The sequence below is a fragment of the Equus caballus genome, chromosome X (assembly GCF_041296265.1).
Source record: "Equus caballus isolate H_3958 breed thoroughbred chromosome X, TB-T2T, whole genome shotgun sequence".
NCBI classification, from domain to species: Eukaryota; Metazoa; Chordata; class Mammalia; order Perissodactyla; family Equidae; genus Equus; species Equus caballus.
This window is the reverse complement of record NC_091715.1, coordinates 109,239,954-109,261,749: the sequence shown is the minus strand read 5'-3', so window position 1 is coordinate 109,261,749 and position 21,796 is coordinate 109,239,954. Positions and strand designations below refer to the sequence as shown.

Below are 21,796 nucleotides of genomic sequence, written 5' to 3'. Positions count from 1 at the left end.
ATGGGTGTATCCTGCCTGATTCCATTCATATAAAATCTCAAAAAAGTCGAACTAGTCTATAGTGACATAAAACTTATCACTGGTTGCCTGGGGAGGTGGGGAGGGGCAAGAGGGAAGGAATACAAAGTGGTCTGAAGAAACTTTGGGGAATAATGATTATATTCATTATTTTGGAACTACTCTGTATCTTGATTGTCGTGTTGGCTACTCAACTGTAAGCATTTTTCAAAACTCAAGTGAATTTTACTGTAAATAAATTTTTAAAAAGTGAAGCCTTATAATGACTTCACCCTCCCCCACTAATCTTTTAAATTTTTCATAGATATTTTATCTAAATACATTAAATACTCTTCCAGACAATGTTAGAATTTTTGCTTTTAGCAGTCATACATATTTTAAAGAATTTAAGAGGAGGAAAATAGTCTTTTATATTTACTAGTCCTGTTTCTCTTTCCTTACTCCTGAAGCTCCAAGATTCTCTCTGATATCATTTATGTTTAGCCTGAAGAACTTCCGTTAATATTTCTTTTAGAGCTGTCGATGAATTCTCTTAGTTTTTCTTCATCCAAGAATGTCTTTATTTTGCCTTCGTTCCTGAAGGATATTTTTACTGGATATAGAATTCTGGTTTGACAGTTCTTTCCTTTCAGCAATTTAAAGACATTGTGTCTCTGTCTTCTGCCCTCCATGGTTTCTGATGGTAGATCCACAGTAATTCAAAGTATTGTTGTCATATATATTATGTGTCATCTTTTCTCCAGCTGCTTTCAAGATTTTTCTTTGTCTTTGGCGTGCAACAGTTTTATTATCTAAGAGTCATTTTCTTTACGTTTATACAGTTTGGAGTTCAATGGATTCTTGAATCTGTAAATTTATGGTTTTGATCAAATTTTGAGAAATTTTCAGCAATTACTTATTCAAAAATTACTTTCTGCACCAATCCCTTTTTCTGCTCCCTCTGGGCCTTTAATGACATGAACATTAGACCTTTTGATATTGTTCCAGAGATCTTGGAGGCTCTGTTCAATTTCTTTTCCTTTTGTAGTTGGTATAATTTTTTTTAATTTTAATTTTTCATTTTTAAAATTGGTATACAGTGAATGATTTGATAGAAATCAGCACAGAGAACTATTAGACACCAAGAATGTACACCTAATCCCAGGCTTCAGGGAAAGTTTTTTGGCAGAGGTGATATGTAAGCCAATCCTGATGGATGAATACAATTAACCAAATGAAGAAGGGAGGGACCAACAGTTACAGGCAGTGAGAATGATGTGTGCAAGTACATGAATTTGCAAGAGAGCATGGAATGTTTCGAGAAAAACACTTTGTTATGATTGAAACATATGGTGCCAATGTGGGAATGATGAAAGATGATGTTGGAGAAGTAAACAGAAGGAATCATGAGAGGTCTTATATGGCAGAATAAGGATTTTTAACTTAATCAATCCTGAGAACAATTGGGAAACAGAAAGGTTTTTTAAAATGTCAACGGAGTTTCTGTTTTTTTTTCTTTTCTGAATTTTCTCATGTTTCTATAATGGATATGTATCTTTTTTTAATTATAACAGCTTTAGTAAAATATAACTCACCAATACATACCATACAATTCACCAATTTAAAGTGTACAATTCAATGGTTTTTAGTATATTTACAGAGTTGAGCAACCATCACCACAATCAATTTTAGAACAATTTCATCACTTCCAAAGAGAAATCCTGTACCCTTTAGCGGTCACTCCCAACTTCCTCCCGATCCTCTTCTCCTCCACCAGAGGAAACCGCTAATCTGCTTTCTGTCTCTATGGATTTGCCTATTCTGGACATTTCATATAAATGGAATCATACCGTATGTGGCCTTTGTGTCTGGCTTCTTTCATTTAGCACCATACTTTCAAGGTTCATCCATATTTTTGCATGAATCAGTACTTCATTTCGTTTTATTGTCAGATAGTATTCTATTGTATGGCTATATCACATTTTATTTATTCCACTTGCCCGCTGATGGAAACTTGGGTTGTTTCCACTTTTTGGGTATTATAAATGATGCTGCTGTGAACATTGTGTACAAGTTTTTGTGTGGACACACGTTTTCAATTCTCTTGGGCATGTAAATAGGAGTGGAATTGTTGGGTTGTATGGTAACTCTATACTTAACTGAGGTGTACAACATGATGGCTTGATATACATATATTGTGAAATGATTACCACAATAGGTTTAGTTAATATCCATTGTCTCATATAGATACATTAAAAAGAAAAGAAAAAAAGTGTTCTCTTTGTGATGAGAACTCTTAGGATCGACTGTCTTAACAACTTTCCTATATATCATGCATCAGTGTTAGTTATAGTCATCATGTTGTACTTTATATCCCTAGTACTTATTTATCTTATAACTGGAAATCCATACATTTTGACCACCTTCCTCTAATTCCCCCTCCCCCGACTCCCCAGCTGTAGTAACCACAAATCTGATTTATTTTTCTTATTTTTTTTTGAGGAAGATTAGCCCTGAGATAACATCTGCCACCAATTCTCCTCTTTTTTTGCTGAGGAAGACTGGCCCTGAGCTAACATCCGTGCCCATCTTCCTCTACTTTATATGTGGGACGCCTGCTACAGCATAGCTTGACAAGTGGTGCATAGGTCCACACCCGGGATCCAAACCCGTGAATCCCAGGCCACTGAAGCAGAATGTGTGAACTTAACCACTGCACGACCAGGCTGGCCCATGATTTTTTTTTCTGTGAGATCTGTCTTATTTCCATCCTAGTGGGTGTGAAGTGATATCTCATTGTGGTTTTGATTTGTATTTCTCTGATGGCCAGTACTGTTGAGCATCTATTTATGTGCTTATTGGCCACTTGTACATCTTCTTTGGAAAAATGTTTATTCGTATCCTTTGCCCGTTTTTTAATTGGATTATTTGTCCTTTTATTATTGAGTTGTAGGTGTTCTTTATATATTCTGGATCTAAGTCATTTAACAGATGTGTGATTTGCAAATATTTTCTCCTCTTCTGTGAGTTGTCTTTTCTATTTTTTTTTACGTGTAATCTTTTTTAAAAATTTTATTTATTTATTTTTTTAATTTCAGTAACATTGGATTATAACTTATATAGCTTTTGAATGTACATCATAATATATTTCGAATTCTGTGCAGATTACATCATGTTCACCACCCAAAAACTAATTATAGTCCATCCCCTCACTTGCAAGCTTAATCACCCCTTTTGCCCTTCTCCCCTTCCCCATGGTAACCACCAATCCATTCTCCGTTGCTATGTGTTTGTTTCTCGTTGTTTTTATCTTCTCCAAAGAAGATACACGGATGGCCAACAGGCATATGAAAAGATGCTCAACATCATTAGCTATCAGGGAAATGCAAATCAAAACTACAATGAGATATCACCTCACTCCTGTCAGAATGGCTATAATTAACAAGACAGGAAACAACAAATGTTGAGAGGATGTGGAGAGATGGGAATCCTTGTATACTGCTGGTGGGCATGCAAACTGGTGCAGCCTCTATTTCCTTTTTTGTTTTGTTTTGTTTGTTTTTTGCTTTTTTGTGTTTTTTTCTTTTTTGAGGAAGATTGGCCCTGAGCTAACATACACTACCAATCCTCCTCTTTTTGCTGAGGAAGATTGACCTTGAGCTAACATCTGTGCCCATCTTCCTCTATTTTGTTTGTGGAATGCCTGCTACAGCATGGCTTGATAAGTGGTGTGTAGGTCCAAACCTGGATCTGACAAACCCTGGGCTGACGAAGCAGAGCACGCGAAGTTAACCGCTGTGCGACCAGGTTGGCCTCGTCTTTTCTATTTCTCAGTGGTGTTCTTTGAAGCACAAAAGTTTTCAATTTTGATGATGTCCAATTTATCTATTTTTTTCTTTTGTCGCTTATGGTTTCTGTGTGATATCTAAGAAATCATTGCCTAATTCAATGTCACAAATTTATGCCTACATATTCTTCTAAAAGTTTTGTAGTTTTAGCTCTTACGTGTAGATCATTGATCCATTTTGAGCTAATTTTTGTCTATGGTGTAAGGAAAGGGTCCAAATTCATCCTTTTGAATGTGGATATCCAGTTATCTCAGCACCATTTGTTGAAAAGATTTTTCTTTTCCCCACTGAATTGTCTTGACATTCTTGTTGAATTGACCACAAACGTATGGGTTTATTTCTGGGCTCTCAACTCTATTGCATTGATCTATAAGTCTATCCTTATGACAATACCACACTGTCTTGACTGCTGTAGGCTTCTAGTAAGTTTTGAAATCAGGAAGTGTGAGACTTTCAATTTTGTTCTCTTTCAAAGTGTTGGCTATTTGGGTTTTGGCTATTCTGGGTCTCTTGCACTGTCATAGAAATTTTAGGATAAGCTTGCAATTTCTGCAAAGAAGCCAGCTGGGATTTTGACAGGGATTGAATTGAATTTGTCGATCAATTGGGGGAATATTGCCATCTCGACAATATTAAATGGCATTTAACAACATCAAAATAAACATGGAACATGTATTACTTTTTAGATAAAAGTAAAACTAATATTTATTTACAAAATGGTGCACTAGTCTCCTTTTAAGACCCCTTTCGCGACAAGTGCCCACATCCATTTTGTGTTGTTTCTAATTGGTCCTTTAGAGACAGAAATGAAGACCCTGCTGTTAGAACTGGGCCATATCACAAAAGGGGCATCGGGGCTGGCTCTGTAGCCAAGTGGTTAAGTTCACACGCTCCACTGCGGTGGCCCAGGGTTCGGATCCTGGGCGTGGACATGGCATCGCTCGTCAGGCCATGTTGAGGCAGCGTCCCACATCCCACAACTAGAAGGACCTGCAACTAAGATATACAACTATGTACGGGGGGGGAGGGTTGGGGAGATAAAGCAGAAAAAAAAAAGATTGGCAACAGTTGTTAGCCCAGGTGCCAATCTTTAAAAAAAAAAAGGGGGGGGGCATCTCAGATCCTGAAGATTATTGGTTTTGCAGATTCACTCTTCATACAGTCCCAGGCTGAGTAGAGTAGAGGAAAATTAGCATTTATCAAGAGCATACTGTTTACCAAGCCCTGTACCCTCCATTTTCCCACAACATGGTCTCACTCAATCTTTACAACAACCTTTTACATGGATGTGACTACTCCAATTTTATAGATGAGGAAGTGAAAGCCTGGGGAGTTTATGGAATTCGATAAATCTCACAGGACTATTAGCTGGCAGAGGTGAGTTTTGAATCAAAGTTGTTCTAACTGCAGAGCCTCTGATATTCCCACTCCTCCCATGCTCTGAGGCCACTAAGTGTATGAAAACATCTGTCCCAACCCCTTTCTAACCCTGCTGCCAAGACCTGGCAGAATGGTCTCATCTCCTTTCTCTGAACTCTCTTAGGCTGTTGAGTTGTTTCCAGATGCTCCTACAGATGTTGAGGATCTGAAAGAAACTTCATAGTCTATGCCAGGGTCCTTATCCAAGTTGACCTGGACCCTGGCACAGTCCATCTCTCCAGAGGAGCTCTGTCCAAATAACAGCATTGCCTTTTATCTCAGGGCTGTAGTTACAGCCAAACCAACAACACTCATACTTTGGATTTCAATGTAGACATTCTCACCTGGTAAACCATTTGAGATGACGCTTTCAGTGACAACTGTGTAAGAACCCATTTTACTCTATAGTGGAAGATTTCTGTGTGTCTAACTTTAGACCACTATAGGTCTACTTCCAAGGATTTTGAATATATTAAATCCATGCAAATTATTGGTCAAGGATCATGCATCCTTGGGCATCAAGATGAGAGGAGAGTTAGCTTACCTTCCAGGATGGAGGCTGGCCTGCAGCAACTGGAAGGATGAATCCAAACACCATGGAATGGAGAACATTGTATGATTCTTCTGAATGATGCCCAGTGTAAAAATGCCTTCTCTTCCTCCTCATTAGTCTGTGAGTTCTCAGACTCAGAATCAATTATGTCACTGGCCTTATATGCTTTTCCTACAGGATTATCATACAGGAAGAGTTTGCAGTCACAAACTACAGCCAATGTTCTTCGACCATTTTTTTCATTCCCTACTGGCTTAGGGATCACTAATTTTGATTTCTTGATGTGACTTTCATATGTGGTTTCCATATCTCTTCACAAATCTATCATCAGGGGTCATGATTTCTGTTCAGGAAGTATTAGACAAACTCTTGAGCTTGATGTGAGGATCCACATGAAGGGGATGCACTGAAGAGCAAGTGTCCACTCTGAAGGCACCAGAGAGTCCATGGAAAGGATTTAAGAAGGGTCATGACCTAGTTAGATTTACTTTTTAGAAAAAACATTCTAGCAGCAATATGAATCAGAAGAGTTCCAAGAGTGGAAGCTGAGAGACCAGTTTCTTAAGGCCGTCAATATTTATTTTTCCTGCATTGCTGCAATATTCCCCAGTAGTAGTGGGTGTAAAGAGTAAGGGATAGTTTAAGAGATATTTAACAGGAGGAATCAAGAGAGCTTGGTAACTGAGGAAATAGTAGGGGTAAATGAGACAAAGGGAAATTCAAGGAAGATGCCTAGATTTCCATCTTCGGTAGTAGTGAGAGAGAGACTGCAGGGAGAGGATCCAATATGATGACTATGAGATAATGCATTAAGCTCTGGACAACTTGAATATCAAGTGCCTTTGGGACACATTAGTGGAGATTTCAAGTAGGTAGATGGATTTACAATTAGGGTCTGAAGCTTAAAGGAGACATATGGGCTGCAGATATTAATTTGGAAGTTATGATATAGGTTGGAGCTGGAGACATGGGTTTGAATAAAACAGACCATGAAAAAATCCTTGGGAGATTCCAACATGTAAAGGATGGCGAGGAGCAGGATTCTGAAAAGGGATTTGGAGAAATGGCAAACAGAGAGGTAGGAGAAAGATCAGGAGAAAGTGAACACAGAATCAAAAGAAGACAGGGTTTCAAGAAGAAAGGAACAGATAACATTCACTCAGTCACCTAAGGTTTATTGAGTGACTACTATGTACCTAGGGATGCCTCAGGGAATTAAAAAGAAAAAATACTTGCCTTGGTGAGCTTACATTCCATTGGGAGGAGTCAGACAATGGACTAAATAAATAAATAAATGGTAGAGTATGAAAGAAGTTGATAGATGTTATGGGAAAAGGACCAGGGAAAGCACATCAGGAGTTCTGCTAGTGGAAGTGCAGCTGAAATGGGGTAATCAGAGTAGGCTTCACTGAAAAAGAAATATTTGAGTAAAAATTTGAAGGAAGTGAAACATGAGACAAGTGGATATCTGAGCGAAGAGTTTTCCAGTCAGAAGAAACTGCCATCACAGAGGCTCTGAGGCAAACACTTGCTTGAAACATTTGCGAAATAGCAAAGAACCAGTGTGCCTGGAGCAGAATGAGTGAAGAGGAGAATAGAAGGGGTAAGATGAGAATGTAAAGGGGTGGCACACACAGTGGAGGACCTTGTAAGTCATTATAAGGACTTTGTCTTTACTCTGATAGGAATATGAAACCATTGGAGAGTTTTGATTTACGGTGAATGTCATGTCACGACTATAGTTAGGCATGCAAGGGTAAAAGCAAGGAGACCAGTTAAAAGGCTATCGCAACAATCCATGAAAGAGATGAAGATGCCTTGGATCAGACTGGTAAGAGTGAAGGAGATGAGAAGTGATCAGATTATATATACACGTGTACATTCACACACACACTCACAATTATGTAGCTTCTTTTTAATCAGTCTAATTGAAGTATAATTCAGATACGATAAAATTGCCCAATTTTAATTGTACAATTCAATTATGGGTCAATCATGTCTTATGTGGATGCTATAATTTCTCATGCTGAAATAAATTGAAATAGTTGGATTTTCCCCAAGAGTGTTGTCTTATGATTTTAAGAGTATTACACAATAGCTTTGGCAATATAAGAAGGGACTTACTAACTATTAGAGAACTGGTTATTTCAGCCAAAAATGGATGAGGACTTGACATACAAATGCAAGGGCATGTGATTGTTTTTCACAGCACAAGTCCTCAACAATTCACAGAGCATAACTGGATGCTATTCCCAGATGCAAGCCACTTGTGTTGGTGAGCAAAGATTTTTTGCTTTTGGCTGTAGATGGGAAAAGAATTGGGGTGCATACTAACACTGCACACTTCACCAACTAGGGGCCTCCCAGGCTTGTCCCACACAGGACCAGAAGGTCTCTAACAACGGCTACAGTATTATGGAAGAAACACAATTTTGCATTTGGATTGCCAGCCAAAATTCACTCAGAGCAGTGGCTACTATCCAGTTGGCCAGGATATTTTTGAAAGGCTAATAATAATAACAGCTTTAATTTGTTGAGTGCCTACTATGTGACCAAATGAGCATTTTGATATAACTTTTTTATTCTTCACAACCCCATGAGGTATTTTTATTCTCTTTTTATAATTGAAACTAAGGCTTAGAGAGAAGTGAAATGCAGTTCTAGCTCTGAAATCTAAACTCTTAAACCCGTATCAGCCTAAGAGGGAATCCATAATTTAAGAGATTCAAGTGAATTGACAGCACATAGTTGAGTTTAGTTGAGCAAAAGCGAAAGAGGTGGTGGGAGCCAGGAGGGACCATTTTTGGTACAGGGTTACTACCCTACAAGGAATGATATTTTACTCTTGTTATTTCATTTTTGGTGGGAAAACCCATTGCCCAGAGACTTCTATGGAGGAGGAAACGGGAGGTATGAAGATTCAGGAAGCTGATATAATATGTAGCTAGACTAAACCAGAAACTACTAGAAACATACAGGTTGGCCCTCCAAGGCATTTTGCGGCAAACTTGAATTAGAACACGTACTAGTGTAATGTTAGAGTGTGATGACAGGAGCTGCATGAAGGGGTGCTGAGTGATGCTGAGGAATTGAAGGCCTCCCTGGTGAGCCCAAAATGGTTGCCACATCTATGGGCATGGAGAAAAATGGGGTGAATCTACTACAGTGGGCCACAGTGTATACTCCAGCCAATATGGAAAACCACTGGGCCACCATCCACATGCTGGCCGGCAAAGAAAGTGCCCTTCCAAACAGAGTTCATTCCCTTACTTCTTAGATACTTAGAGGCTGAGGAGCCAACCTTGTACTTGGCCTGGCTCCTTCACCTGCAGTTGCCATCTCAGCTATAACCAGGCACCAGGACAATGATGAGGAAGAACACGATTGGTAATTATTCATTATGTGGGGGAAGTCTCCTTCAATTGTGATACCAAAGTGGTGAAAGAAAAGTTAGTTGGTGGAAAACCTGAAGATCTGAGAAAGAGGCAAACTGAAGTGGGTACACATCTCATGGATAATTAAGCCTGTGACCATGTGCTGAGCATCACCTTTCCCATCAGAGGAACAATGATTCCTAGGAAGTCATGGGGAGTGCATAGGCCCAGCACAACCGACATTGAACTCCAAATAGTACAGATGTTAGTGCAGATGATGTCAAGGCTTTGGTTGCATTAATAATCTACAAAGTGCTACGATTCATACACCATTTGAAAGAGGGCCTAAGGTAGGTGTTAGTAATCCTCAAAATTATACAGATAATGAGCTAGAAAAGGTCAGAGAAGTGTATCACGTAGCTAAATAAAAAGGATTTCATTGATTTTGGAATTGACGCCTTTGCTCTTCTTATAAGCCCTAAAGAAAGGGAAGTGTTCTAGATTGCAAATATTTATCCTGGTACCATAGGCCACTCTGAAATTAATGCACACACCCATGTCATTGGTAAAGAGATCAGTCTAAGTGGCATCCGTGTAACTTTGTCATGGAAGAGGTATCTTCCACGGAATTGAAAAAATCATGAACGTGGCTTCTTGCATAAACCTCTTGGGATTATCTCCCAATAAGGGGGATGACACCTTTATTGTTCAGGATTTGGTAATATAGGCTTGCATACTATGTAGTATTTATATCGTTTTATGTTAGATTCGTTGGTGTTGGTGAGATCGATAACGTATGGAATCCACATAGTATTTATCCAAAGGAGTTAGAATATTCTAAAGCACAAATTGGGACAATATTGTCTTTTCTACTGTCAAGTCTTATGATAGCAATATCTTAAAAGTAGATTATGACATATGCACTTCTGTTTCAGGTGAAAAACAGCCTGTCAAATGCAATACATCCAAAATCAGAACAGAAATCATTGCTGAAGGTGGTAATGGACCAATAATACCAGGGATTAAAATCTTCCTGAAGGGGAGTAGTTTGGTAATCTCTGCTCTCTACTTGAATGCCAGAGGAGTAACTGTATCTCATTTAAGTGATTAAACATTTTTTTTTCGAATTATGTCACACATCTATTTAAATGTGAAGGAGATTTTAACCATCATTTGCTAATGTCTGTTCAAAAGAGTTTAGAAAGAAAATGTGGGGCTATTGTTAGAATATGACAATCCCCCTCCTGTATTTTGAAGCATGGCAATTCAGTCTTACCTGTTGTAAAATTAAAAGTTGTCTCACTATGAATTTTATTTTCACGTGATACTGTAGGCTGAGGAGCCTGTCAGTCCATGCCCTCAGGGAAGGACTCATAAGCAGTGATATTTGAGTTCTCTGCTTTCCCAATGAGGCCTCAGAAGTGCCTGAAGAGAGAGTGGGAAGTCCTACTACCTTAGGTGGGTGGGACTAGTGACAGGCGAAATTAAGTTAGGAGCAACTTCTTAATATCAAGGTAATTGGTAGTTGGTGGTGGAAATGGGTTGGGGTATGATATCCAGCCTGCATCCTACTTCCTTGCCATGACCTCTGAAATATCATGGGGGAGGTATGATGCAGTCTGTTGCTTTTCTTAATGTTTTTCTTTATTGAGATAATTGTAAACCCACATGGATTTGTAAGAACTAATACAAAGAGATCCTGAGCACTCTATCCATTTCCCCCCGATGGTAACATAGTCTGTTGCCTCTTTGTGGGAATGTCTATCCCTAGGAAACAGGACAGGTACTCTGGTTAAAACATTAAAGTACGTGTAGAATGGAGCCCAAATGCCAATTTTCTTTTTACTCCAAGGAGGGCTGCTTGGAAAAACATGGAGAGTTTATAAAGGAATATTTATAGCAAATGCTGCAAATTAACCTTCCTGGGAGGCGGCAGACCCGAAAGGGGCCGGGCTATGCACAGGTTGACCTCACAAGCCCCAGAAAGGGAAAGAGGGAAGTGAAGACCAAACTTGTCCCCTGGTTCAGTGAGGTGCCTGAACTGGAAAAAGAGCCACCATGACAGGTCCAAAGATGTAGCAGAATAGGTTGATTTCAAAGGAGGGGTTTCTGCTGTCAGGTATGGAAAAGAAAACAAGCACAGGCACACCTTGGAGATATTGCAGGTTCGGTTCCAGACCGCCGCAGTAAGTGAATGTTGCAGTAAAGTGAGTCACATGAATGTTTTGGTTTGCTGGTGTATTAAAAGTTATGTTTATACTACACTGTAGTCTGTTAAGTGTGCAATAGCATTATGTCTAAAAGAACAATTTACATAGCTTATTAAAAATATTTTATTGCTAAAAAATGCTAACCATCATCTGAGTCTTCAGCAAGTTATAATCTTTTTGCTGGTGGAAGGTCTTGTAAAAAATGCAATATCTGCAAAGCATAATAAAGTGAAGTGCAATAAAGTGAGGTATGCCTGTAAAAAGTAATCTGCTATGAAATTGCAAGTGGATGAGTTACCTCAGTGCACTACCCAGAGGCTACTAGCACCAGGGGCTGGTGTGGATGTTGCAGATATAGATAAGTAGAGTCGCCAGCACAGTAGCAACAGGACAGTGGCATCAGCACAGGTTTAGTGGAAGGCAGTGGCAAGAGTGGTGTTTGATACAGGTGTATAGAAATCATCAGATGCCACCCAAGTGTCTGGGGGCCAGAGCCCAATGGGATGTGGAGAACAACCACAATTTGTGGGGCACTTTAGGTATTACCCCCTTCCCACTTCAGTAGGTGAGAGACTTAGATGAGGCTAGAGTTCTAGCAATTGAGCTAGTATGGCTGAGCTGTGGAGTAATACATTTATCATCGTCTGGGACCCTGTTTCTTCAAATTGTTGTGGCAAAGGGAAATGCCTTTTGAATTTTATATTTGACGGAAGATATTGGTAATTTGCTAACACATAAAAAGTATTTCTACTTCATTTAATACAGATTAAAGTAAAACATAGAAAATCTGCCAATCAAAGATGGAAGGACATGAGGGTAATAGTGGGAGAGGCAACTCACTAATTCACGCATACGAGCAGTAGAGAACTTGGCTAACTACTGGGATTCTCATTCACTTGCCCATTCATGTTTACAGAAAATGCCTTTTTTGCTTTCAACATGAAGAAATTCAGTAAGAGAAATAAAGTTTGCATGTAAATACAGTGAACTAGAAAACAACCTCATAGCATTTGGTAAGATACATAATCCATTCACAGGGAACGTAGTACAACTCTGTATCCACTTACACAAGGGTATCAAATTATACACACATGGGGCAGAAGGAACACTATGCTCGTGTAGAAGTGCTATTGGTGGAACAAACCTCCAGTTTGCTAAATCTCTGGGATTTTTGTCTTGACTCTTAAGGCAAAGTTTCTGACAAACCTGACTCCAATAGGTGCATCTAGCAGCTTTCAATGAGGTTTACTGTCATTTAGTCACATTTGGAGGTGGTTTTTAAAAGTTATCTTTATCAGAAATGTTTACAGTGCCTGACATATAGCAGGAGCTCAAAAAATGCTTTTTGAATGAAAGAGTGAATAAATGTCATCAGTGTGGGCTTGGAATCTCCTGTGATGTGTGGAGCTCAGTATGCGATATAAGATAAAACTAAACATTATGCAGATGGCTTTACTCATTCAGAATTTTCCAAGAAGAAAAATGAGCAAAAACAAATTAATTATTACATATGATTTCTTTTGGCAGTTTTCCTTCATCTACCCCTTGGATCCGCCAGCCTTTTGCCGTGTGTTGAGTATACACATTCGGCTCTCTGAACTAGTCCACGTAAAAACCAGATGGAGACTCCGGGTCTGAGTTACTTAGTGGCAGAATCTGCAGGACATTTCCTGTATTGCTCTCAAGGCTGGGCAATCCCCTACCTTGATACCTGTGAGAGAGTGCTACACTCCAGCTGTGAAGGAGGTAAATGGCCAATACCAAGGGGGTGGGTGAGAAGGTGACATAAGAGTGAAGCACCAGCTCATTGATGTTTGTCATTTTTATTTGCAATACTTTAGGTCCAAGTTTCAAACTGCAATATTTTTACACTCAAGACACAGTCATGCACAATCCATATTTCAATTTTCTATTGCTTCAACCACAATTTAAAATAACAGTATTGGAAACAAAAGTCCTTAAAAAGATTGGATGCTGAGGTCAGAAGGATGGAATCATACCATCAGCAGGTCCAGAAAAGAAATAACTTATTTAAAAATCAAACAAACGAAAAGACTATAAATATCTTTAATCCAGAGTTACAGAAAAATTTCACTACACATGGGTTTACAGATAACACATTTTAACGAAAGTAATGCACAGCCAAATGAGATACAATTTTGATAAACAATGAAAATGTAGATCCTCCTCAACTTGTTTTGTCTGGATATTATGAGTATAATCCCAGTAGATATCAGTATCCTGTGATTTTGCTCCTCCTGGCTGATGTACTGAGATTTAAAACTCAACCCACTAATTGTTATAGGATTCTGTGAAAGGTCTTATCATCACTAATGAATATAGTATACGCGGGTCAATAAAGCACACCACACATAAGCACACACATTGAACTTGTATTTCACACTCAGGGCTGGTTGGCACTTTGCTGTAGGCAGGGCATTGGGACTGTTCACTAACTTCCAATTTACTCTCTTTCCAGCAGCATACTCATACAACTGGCCAATCGCTGTGGGAGTTGTCATCAGAAATGCTATCTTTGGTTCCCAACATGTGGATTTGTCAAAACTCCTTAATGCTAATAGCATGTAATTACTTTTTCATTTCTCTCCCTGCAAGTGCTTAGGTCCACTCTTAGTAGTCCCAGCCATTAAAACGCATGGGTTCTGCCATTGTGTGCCATTTAAAAAGTAAACTCTATAAAGCCCAGCACTGCTTCATAGGAAAGGAGAGGCCCAAGTATAGTCTATTCTAGCAAGTGTGACAGTGTATTTCTGTTCTAGTAGCAAATACTGGCCACAGCTTAATGAAAACCAGACTTTACATAGAATGTATGGAAAATGAAAACTGGGAACACTCAACAGAAAAAGGACATTAAAACAAAAACAAAACAAAACAACTGTGAAGGATTGGAAGGCTGCCACAAATTTTGTCAACGTTCCCTAGTATTATTAACTTCATTTACTTGAGGGTCTTTTTTTTTTTTCCATCATCTTACATAGTTCTATTGTTTAACCATAACATAAGAGACCCAGGCTTAAGCATGTGATATTTGCCATCACTTTAGCAGGTTGAGTTTGCAACACAACCTATACAGAATATTAGAGCTTTTGGAAAGACCTTGGAGATCACCTAGTCCAATATCCTTATCTTACAGATGAGGAAACAGCCACAAAAAGGTTAAGTGACTTGCCCAAGATCACACAGTAAGTTAGTAACAGAGCCTATATTAGACTCCAGGTCTCCTTACTCCTAGGCTAGTATGTATTCCTTCCACTACCTCTGACGGATTCTCTAAAATTGCTGTTGATTTCCTCTTAGGTACTAAATCAGGTAAACATGGTACCTACCTTACTGCTGGTATTATGGGATAGCATCCAAAGAAGACTCTGACGGCACTAACCAGCTTCTATAAGTTTACCTTACAAGTTTGACTATATTACGTGACAGTAAATACTACTTGTCATATTATAGTTTACTTGTACACAGAAGTGTGCACATGGAGGTGATATCTCAGTTCCTGCATCTGCAGATTCAGTTAGATATTCTTTCATATCAAACAGACATTCCCAATGCATGAGGAGTTGAGTTATATCCATTTGGTCACTAAAGGAGTATGGGATCAGAAAAGGAGTGAAAAAATTAAAGCTAACCAACAGAAAGATTATATCAGAAACAGATCTCTTATGAAAAATTCTTTCTTAGGAAAAATATTTTCATTATTTCCAAGGTCCCATTTATTTCCTTCCCAATCCACATGCAAATATATGTTCAGAGCTGTGTGTTAAGTTCACTCAAAATCCGAGGCCTATTAGACTGTCAATATACAAATGCTGAATTTAAGTCTTCTTGCTCAGAGACTGGGAGAAGCTTGCATCACTAGTCATGCCTTTGTTTAACCAAATATTAACTGCAAGTAGCTCAGAAAACCACCATGAGATTCAACTGGAGATGGCAGGGTTAAGACTCCCATAAGTATTTTTATGTTGTGAACGGTCAATGAAAAGCCTATGGGTTCTCTAGGTATAATGTATGCTCTTGGTGAAACTGAGTAACATCTGAGGCCACTATCTCATTATAAAAGTCCTCACCTAAAATTTCTTTGGTGAGTTAGAAGGAAATTCCTCTCTTTTGGTAGACAGTCTCCCTTTTTCTCTTTAAAAATGACAGTAGTTACTGCATACAACCTATAATCAGGCAGTGCAGAAAGCATGTGGAGGCCATCTCAAGCCACAGCTAATAGGACTGTGACTGAATGCCAACAGGTAAATTAATTCTAAATATTTATCTTAATGTTTTCATAGTCAGCTTTTAAGTGCAAGTCATAACTTCTATTAAAATTAATGGGACTTGCCTACTGGTCATTAAAACAAGAATCCTACCTGAATGATATAATATCCCACTGGACAAGGAAATGGTGGGAGCTGGGGATTTTATCCTTCTATTCTTCCTAAATCCAACCTGAAAATCTGCTAAAATGATCCAGAAGGGTGATGCTTGAAACAGATGTTATCAAGGGGGCTAAAAAATTGTCACCCCTCGAATCTAAAGTAACCAAAACAGAAATCTTGGTGCCATGTCAAAGCTGAGGGCAGCCAGTTTTAAAGCAGATTGATGTGTCTGGAGCTCTAAAAGTGACATATCCCTAGCTTTAACTTATAGATAATAGTCCCCTAAGAAAGCACATGCCAAACCCCAGTGTGTGCCAACCTCAGCGCTCAGGCAAATATAAAGTCTATGGAATAATTGTAACTAGCAAATATCTGTGCCCTGCATGCTCTGGGCTCTGGCCAGAAGGCATCTGCTTCTGGCATCTTTTCTATGTTTCTATTGTCCCCTTTCTGATGTTTATTTACTAAAAAGCAATATTTTAACAACATCAAAGAAAATTTTAAAAAGGAAAAAAAATCACATAATCCCACCACCTTAACACAACTGATTCCAATTATCTGTGTTCCCAGTCTTTGTCCATATGCACTTATTTTTACATAGTTGTAATCCCTGTTTATGTTATTTAAAAGTGATTTTATAGATTCTCTTTTGAGAACTGGCAGCCTCATTAGAAATAAACAACCCATTGAGCAAAGGAATATAATTATTTACACGATCTTTGAGCTGAGAAATATTCTTTATAGACAAACATCTCAAACTATCAAAACAGTTATACAGACAATAGGAAGCAATTTCATATTTCTTTTTCCTTTAGCAATGGAATGTGCTTCACAGGGGAGAGATAGATGTGGGGATCAGCTGGTTAAACTCAAACATTGGGGTGCAATTCACAAGCCTGAAAGAAATCTGAATAACACAATTAAAGAATAAATACTTGAGTTAAATCTTCTTACATGACTTGGCCATCCAGTAGCCAAAATGGAACATGGACACACAAATATTTACAATGACACATAGACAAGATCAGCAAGAACGAAGTCATTACCCAACATGGTGACTGATTTGAGGAGATTGTGTCATCCAAAAATCCTCATGGGATTATGACAACGCACCGGATCCTTGCTACAACATTAATGTTCTTTTCTTTCTTAAATAAATAATCTCAACTGTGCTTCTCACCCTTCCCTGACTTTCCCACTGCCCTATCTCTATCTCAGGACATTTTGGAATCAACATTCGACGATGTGCCCTCATTATCTCAGGGCGCACTAGCAACTGTAAAGATCTGGATAGACTCACCTATGTTCAAGACAAGCTAAAAATAAATCCAGGGAAAGTGAATAAACTATTAACCATCTGGAGTCCAAGTTGTTCAAGTGTACCAAGTGTGAATCCTTCAGCATCATTTTGGCAGGAGAAACAGCTTCTCTCTAATACTTATTAGAAATATATGTAACTCTCCAACACGGGGAAGGGTCTTTAGAAGCTGTTCTCATTTTAAAATTTACATAGATATAAATAAATTTGTAAGAATAAAGCCTACTGGGATATATTATCATAAAATCTTGATACAACAGAGTGTGGTGAAGAAATACCTGGCTCCTCGTTAATATGCTGAATTGAAAGCATAAAAGAGGAGTCATTTCTCTGCCTACAGTGGCCCGAAAAGTCACTGCTCCAGGTCTCCCTCCACCAAAAGATGGCCTTTATGACAAATAAGGGATACTAATTGACAACTAGGTCTTCCCAATCAGGTTTGGGGCTCTCTCTACTGGCAAGGCATAGTTATCAATGTACTAACTCTATTCATACCCCAGGTATTATTTTATTGAATTCCCTGGCACTATGAATGAACATTTTTTAAAAAAACTTAATTTTAAATGAAATAAAAACTAAGGCCTCTCTCTCTCTCATTAGAACAGTGTGTTATTAAAAATTTCAGGCCCAGCTACCTTTTTGCAAAGTATAACACAGTACGCTTCAAATTAACATTACCATTTGATTTTCTTTTCATATTTGTTGTTTTATCCCACTGTGGACATTTTCTGGGAGGTCAAGCTCCTCCCAAATTTTATAGTCAAAGAAAACAATAGGAAAATAGGAAATCCACCAGTGATGTTATCTCCTAAACATAAACATGTGCACTACATGGTTAGCAGAAATTCTCCAAAGAAAGTACTTTCATTTTAAAGAATGGATGGATGTTTAGATGGATGCACGTACCACAGCAGAGAAGGAGAGAGGCCCATGTCATTGATCTCTTTCTCCCTCTTGCTGAATATAGATAGGTTCTATTCAGATTCTTGATACACTACAAATCAAAAGCCTTTTACAGCACAAATCGCTGGCTTTTCAAAGGCTCAGAGAAACAACTTTGCAGAATTCATAAAGTTGACAATACACTTGAAAGAGAAGCATATTCTTTTCTACACAGACACCCTCCACATATTTTTCTACTCTCAGAAGATTCAGGAAATGCCAACTGCTGAATTTTTACTAATTAGATACATGGTGAAACAACGGTCAAATTTTCATATTTTCTCCAAGCCACAAAAGGAATTCAGTTGAACTAATATTTCTTGGAATATATGACTGCAAACCTAAATTATTTTCACTGGAGAACTTCCAGATCTTTATGAACATGTTTTTGAAATTCAAAAGCCCAAAGGATTAAGTATGAACAGACCATATCCTGAAACAGAAATTGGCGATACATAAGCAAAATGGGAACAAGTATTTAGAGCCAAATGGTGATTGGGATGTAGTTTTCACTGACCTCGTATTTCTTACAGAATTGAATGCTTAGTATATCTCTGTTCTCCAGATCTTGTTTTTTAATTTTTAAAATGTTATAAATCGTCAAAATAATTTTTATCATAAGCAAATGTTGGTTAAGGGGTCTGTTTCCTCCTCATGTGCCTGTTTTACAGTGCATATGTTCCACAAGCACAAGAGAAGATTAAATTCGGAATCTTATCTTTATTTACTTACTACCCAACAAGGATTTCAGTATTGCACACTTATCTTGTATTCCTTTTGGCTCTCAGAGAAAGTCCCATCTCTGTTGAAGTATGGTTTCTCCTACCAGGATTTTCTAGAATCAGGATGTGGACTCACCCAACTGGAACGCCACAGTTTTGGTGTGTTCTTTTCAGGTATCATGAAGACAAACAAGCTGGCTTATATAAACAATAAATCAACTACCTTTTAAGCATCATCGTGAAAATGTGACAGAATTTCACCATTTAAGCTTTGTTTAGATATAGAGGTCTTAAAAGCCCTTCCTGAATACACATATTCCTCTCTGCTTTTGGAAAATGTCTTGAAAGAATCCTTTTCCAATACGAATGCAGAAAAACAGGTACACAAACCAAGCCACCACTAGAGAAGAAGAATAAAAAATTGCAACTCTATTAGGGCATGGACTTCCACATGTTTACACAGTACTTGCTCTGGGGTTTTTTTTTGTTTCTTTTGTTTTTTGTTTTGTTTTTGGGGTTTTTTTTTTGCTTTTTTTAAAAAAAGTTTTGACATCTTTTTTCTGGACATCTAATGACAATGCAAGTGAAAAACATCACATTGGGTAAGGAGTTTTGAAGGAGGTTCGAATGCAAGAGGAACTACTCTCTAACTTAAAAACAAATACGACACTATGAAGAGGGAGTGTGCATCTTTGAGAAAGCTTTTTCTTCAAAGTGAATGCACAAGATGAGGGGATTCACTACTGGCTCTTTCGCTTCACGGTGGAAGTGACCACTTTCCGGCCACTTCGACATTGCTGCCCTGTTTGGGCTGCGATTCAGGCTTACAAAGAAATTACATAATCCGAGGGAGTAGGAAAAAGGCTTATAAGAAGTTTCTATTCACTTGAAAGTTAAAGAACCCCCCACCCCAAATGACTGTCTTTTCTTCCATCTTTCCTGCAGCAGAGTTTTATTTCAGTCTTACTCATGAGGGAGATGGTGTGGGGTAAGGCTTGCAGTCCTAACGGCTGCTGTTCTTAATTGCTTCCTTTGCAGCGATAATCAGAGGAGTCAGGCTGGAGAGAGGCTTGGCTAATTTTAAAAATGGATGCTGCAAAAGGAAAAAAAAAAGAGGAATTACTGGAATTCTTTCCTCCAACAAGTATATTACTTTACATTTTCAAGCAGCTCTTTTTTCATTAAAATATATTTTGAGCATCCAATTAAACATCATTTTATTTAAAATAGTGCCAGCTTTTGTCCTTCAGATGTTTTTGTCCTTCAGTATCATGAAATCCTCTGGAAGCTGACTGGCAGAGCTAGCAACTCAGAGTAGGGGTCTTGTAAAATCTCACTGTGTTTGCGACACTCTAACTTTCCGACTTTCTTAATCTGATGAATTTATCTGGAGCAGCCATCATGCTTGAAAAAATGTCTTCGGTTGACCACTAAAGACCTTCACCCTGAAATCAATGGCTTCCTAACTGCTAAACTCAATTCTATGCCTCTACCATTTCTCTTTTGGCCCCTCTGCAGTACCTAATACAAGTGAATTTCCCTTCCTTCTTTGAAATGTCTTCCTTTCTAGGGGCCTGTGACGTTCTACTGTCTTGGTTCTCTTCTACATGCATGCTCACTGACTACTTCCTCTCCATCTTCTTCCTTGGTTTCACATCCTCCTCCCTCCTTCCACCTCCCACGTACCAGAACTTGGCTCTCATCATCTTCTTTTTCTAATTTAATTCCTTTGAGAGCTCATTTCCTGTCATGATTTCAATCTCTCATCAGCTTATGGGGATACTCCCAAATCTATATTATGTGTCCCGATCTCTTTCCTTTAATTCTGGTCCTATTACTCCAGTTGCGTGCTGGATATATCCTTAATGAATGTCCTTCTGTTCCCTTAAACTCAACATTTAAAAATGTATGTTAAAGTCTCCCAAACAGGTTGCTCTTGTGTGATGTAAGCTACAGAGGCTTTGGAGTCAGAGCACTTAGGTTCACTCCTTCCCTCTGTTTATTACAATGGTTAAATGAGGTAAGGTAAGTCACAGTTTCCTGTAAGCTAGATAGAGGCAAAAAAATGTTAGCCATCATATTATCCTCTATCACTTTTGCTTGTACTGAACACTACCTCGGTTTGATATTCTGAAGTGGCTTTTGTTGTCCTCTCCCTTATATTCTGCATGCAATCAACTACCGGGCACTTTCTTCTCAATGCCTCCTACAATTATCTCTTGCCTTCCCTAGTTCAGGCCTAATCAACCTAACCCTGAACTATAACAATAACTCTCCTTTGATCTTCCTGCCTCCATTTTTCCCTGTTGCTAATTCTTATTGCATACCACCAGATTAATCTTCCTCAACAAAGCTTTCCTCATGTGTGTCCTCAGATATCATCAGTGTTTCCCCATTGCCCACAGCCCCAGCTCTTCAGCCTGGTGTTCAAGGCCCTCCACGGTCCTATCTCCTGCAGCTTCCTTACTTGAACTCTTTACTTCAGCTATACTTTCTATTTTCTTTTCCCATAAAACCTTTCCTACATGCCTTTGGCCACACTATAACCCTTTCAGCTGAAATTCCTTCCCCCTTCTTCCTCAACCTATGTGAAACTGACCTGTCCTTCAAAGCCCAGCAGAACTCCCTCCTATTCACAGACATTTTCTGATTGCCATAGCCTATAGAATTGCTTCTCTAATCGACCACGGCATTTACTGTCCTAACAGCCTCTTGGTTTGAATGAATCTCTAAACAACCTTGCATTATTTTTTCACGTACTTAAGGAGATTGTGAACTTCTGGAGAATAGGAGTCATGCCTTTAACAGGTTTGTATCACCCACTGCACTTAAGTCTTTCAAATAGAATTGATGGAGAACTGAGTTAGGCCATATAGAAAGGCACACAAATACTCAAGACCTACGCCTTTTCTCGAGTCTTCCAGTGGTGTGAATGTCATGCATCTCTCCTTTCTCTAACCTCTAAAATGAGCAATGATAGGCTAGAGTCAGAGAATGAAATTATATGGACTTTAAGCAATATACA

The 21,796-nt window shown here is 38.6% G+C and overlaps 1 protein-coding gene across 37 annotated transcripts in view; it reads right to left on the bottom strand.

The window, feature by feature from the left end:
* Positions 1–13,208: 13,208 nt before the first annotated feature.
* Positions 13,209–21,796, bottom strand: part of PAK3 (p21 (RAC1) activated kinase 3) — a 257,986-nt gene continuing 249,398 nt past the window's right edge. For 20 of the 37 annotated variants that reach the window (XM_070258510.1, XM_070258521.1, XM_070258509.1 and 17 more), the window contains one exon: positions 19,244–19,864. Coding sequence is in view for 17 of the 37 variants with exons in the window: in XM_070258516.1 (XP_070114617.1) it covers positions 19,775–19,864 (90 nt within the window). In the remaining 20 variants the exon portion in view is untranslated. Of the gene's footprint in view, positions 19,865–21,796 lie in introns of all 37 variants that reach the window. The other 17 variants (XM_070258529.1, XM_070258517.1, XM_070258541.1 and 14 more) reach the window with 2 other exon arrangements.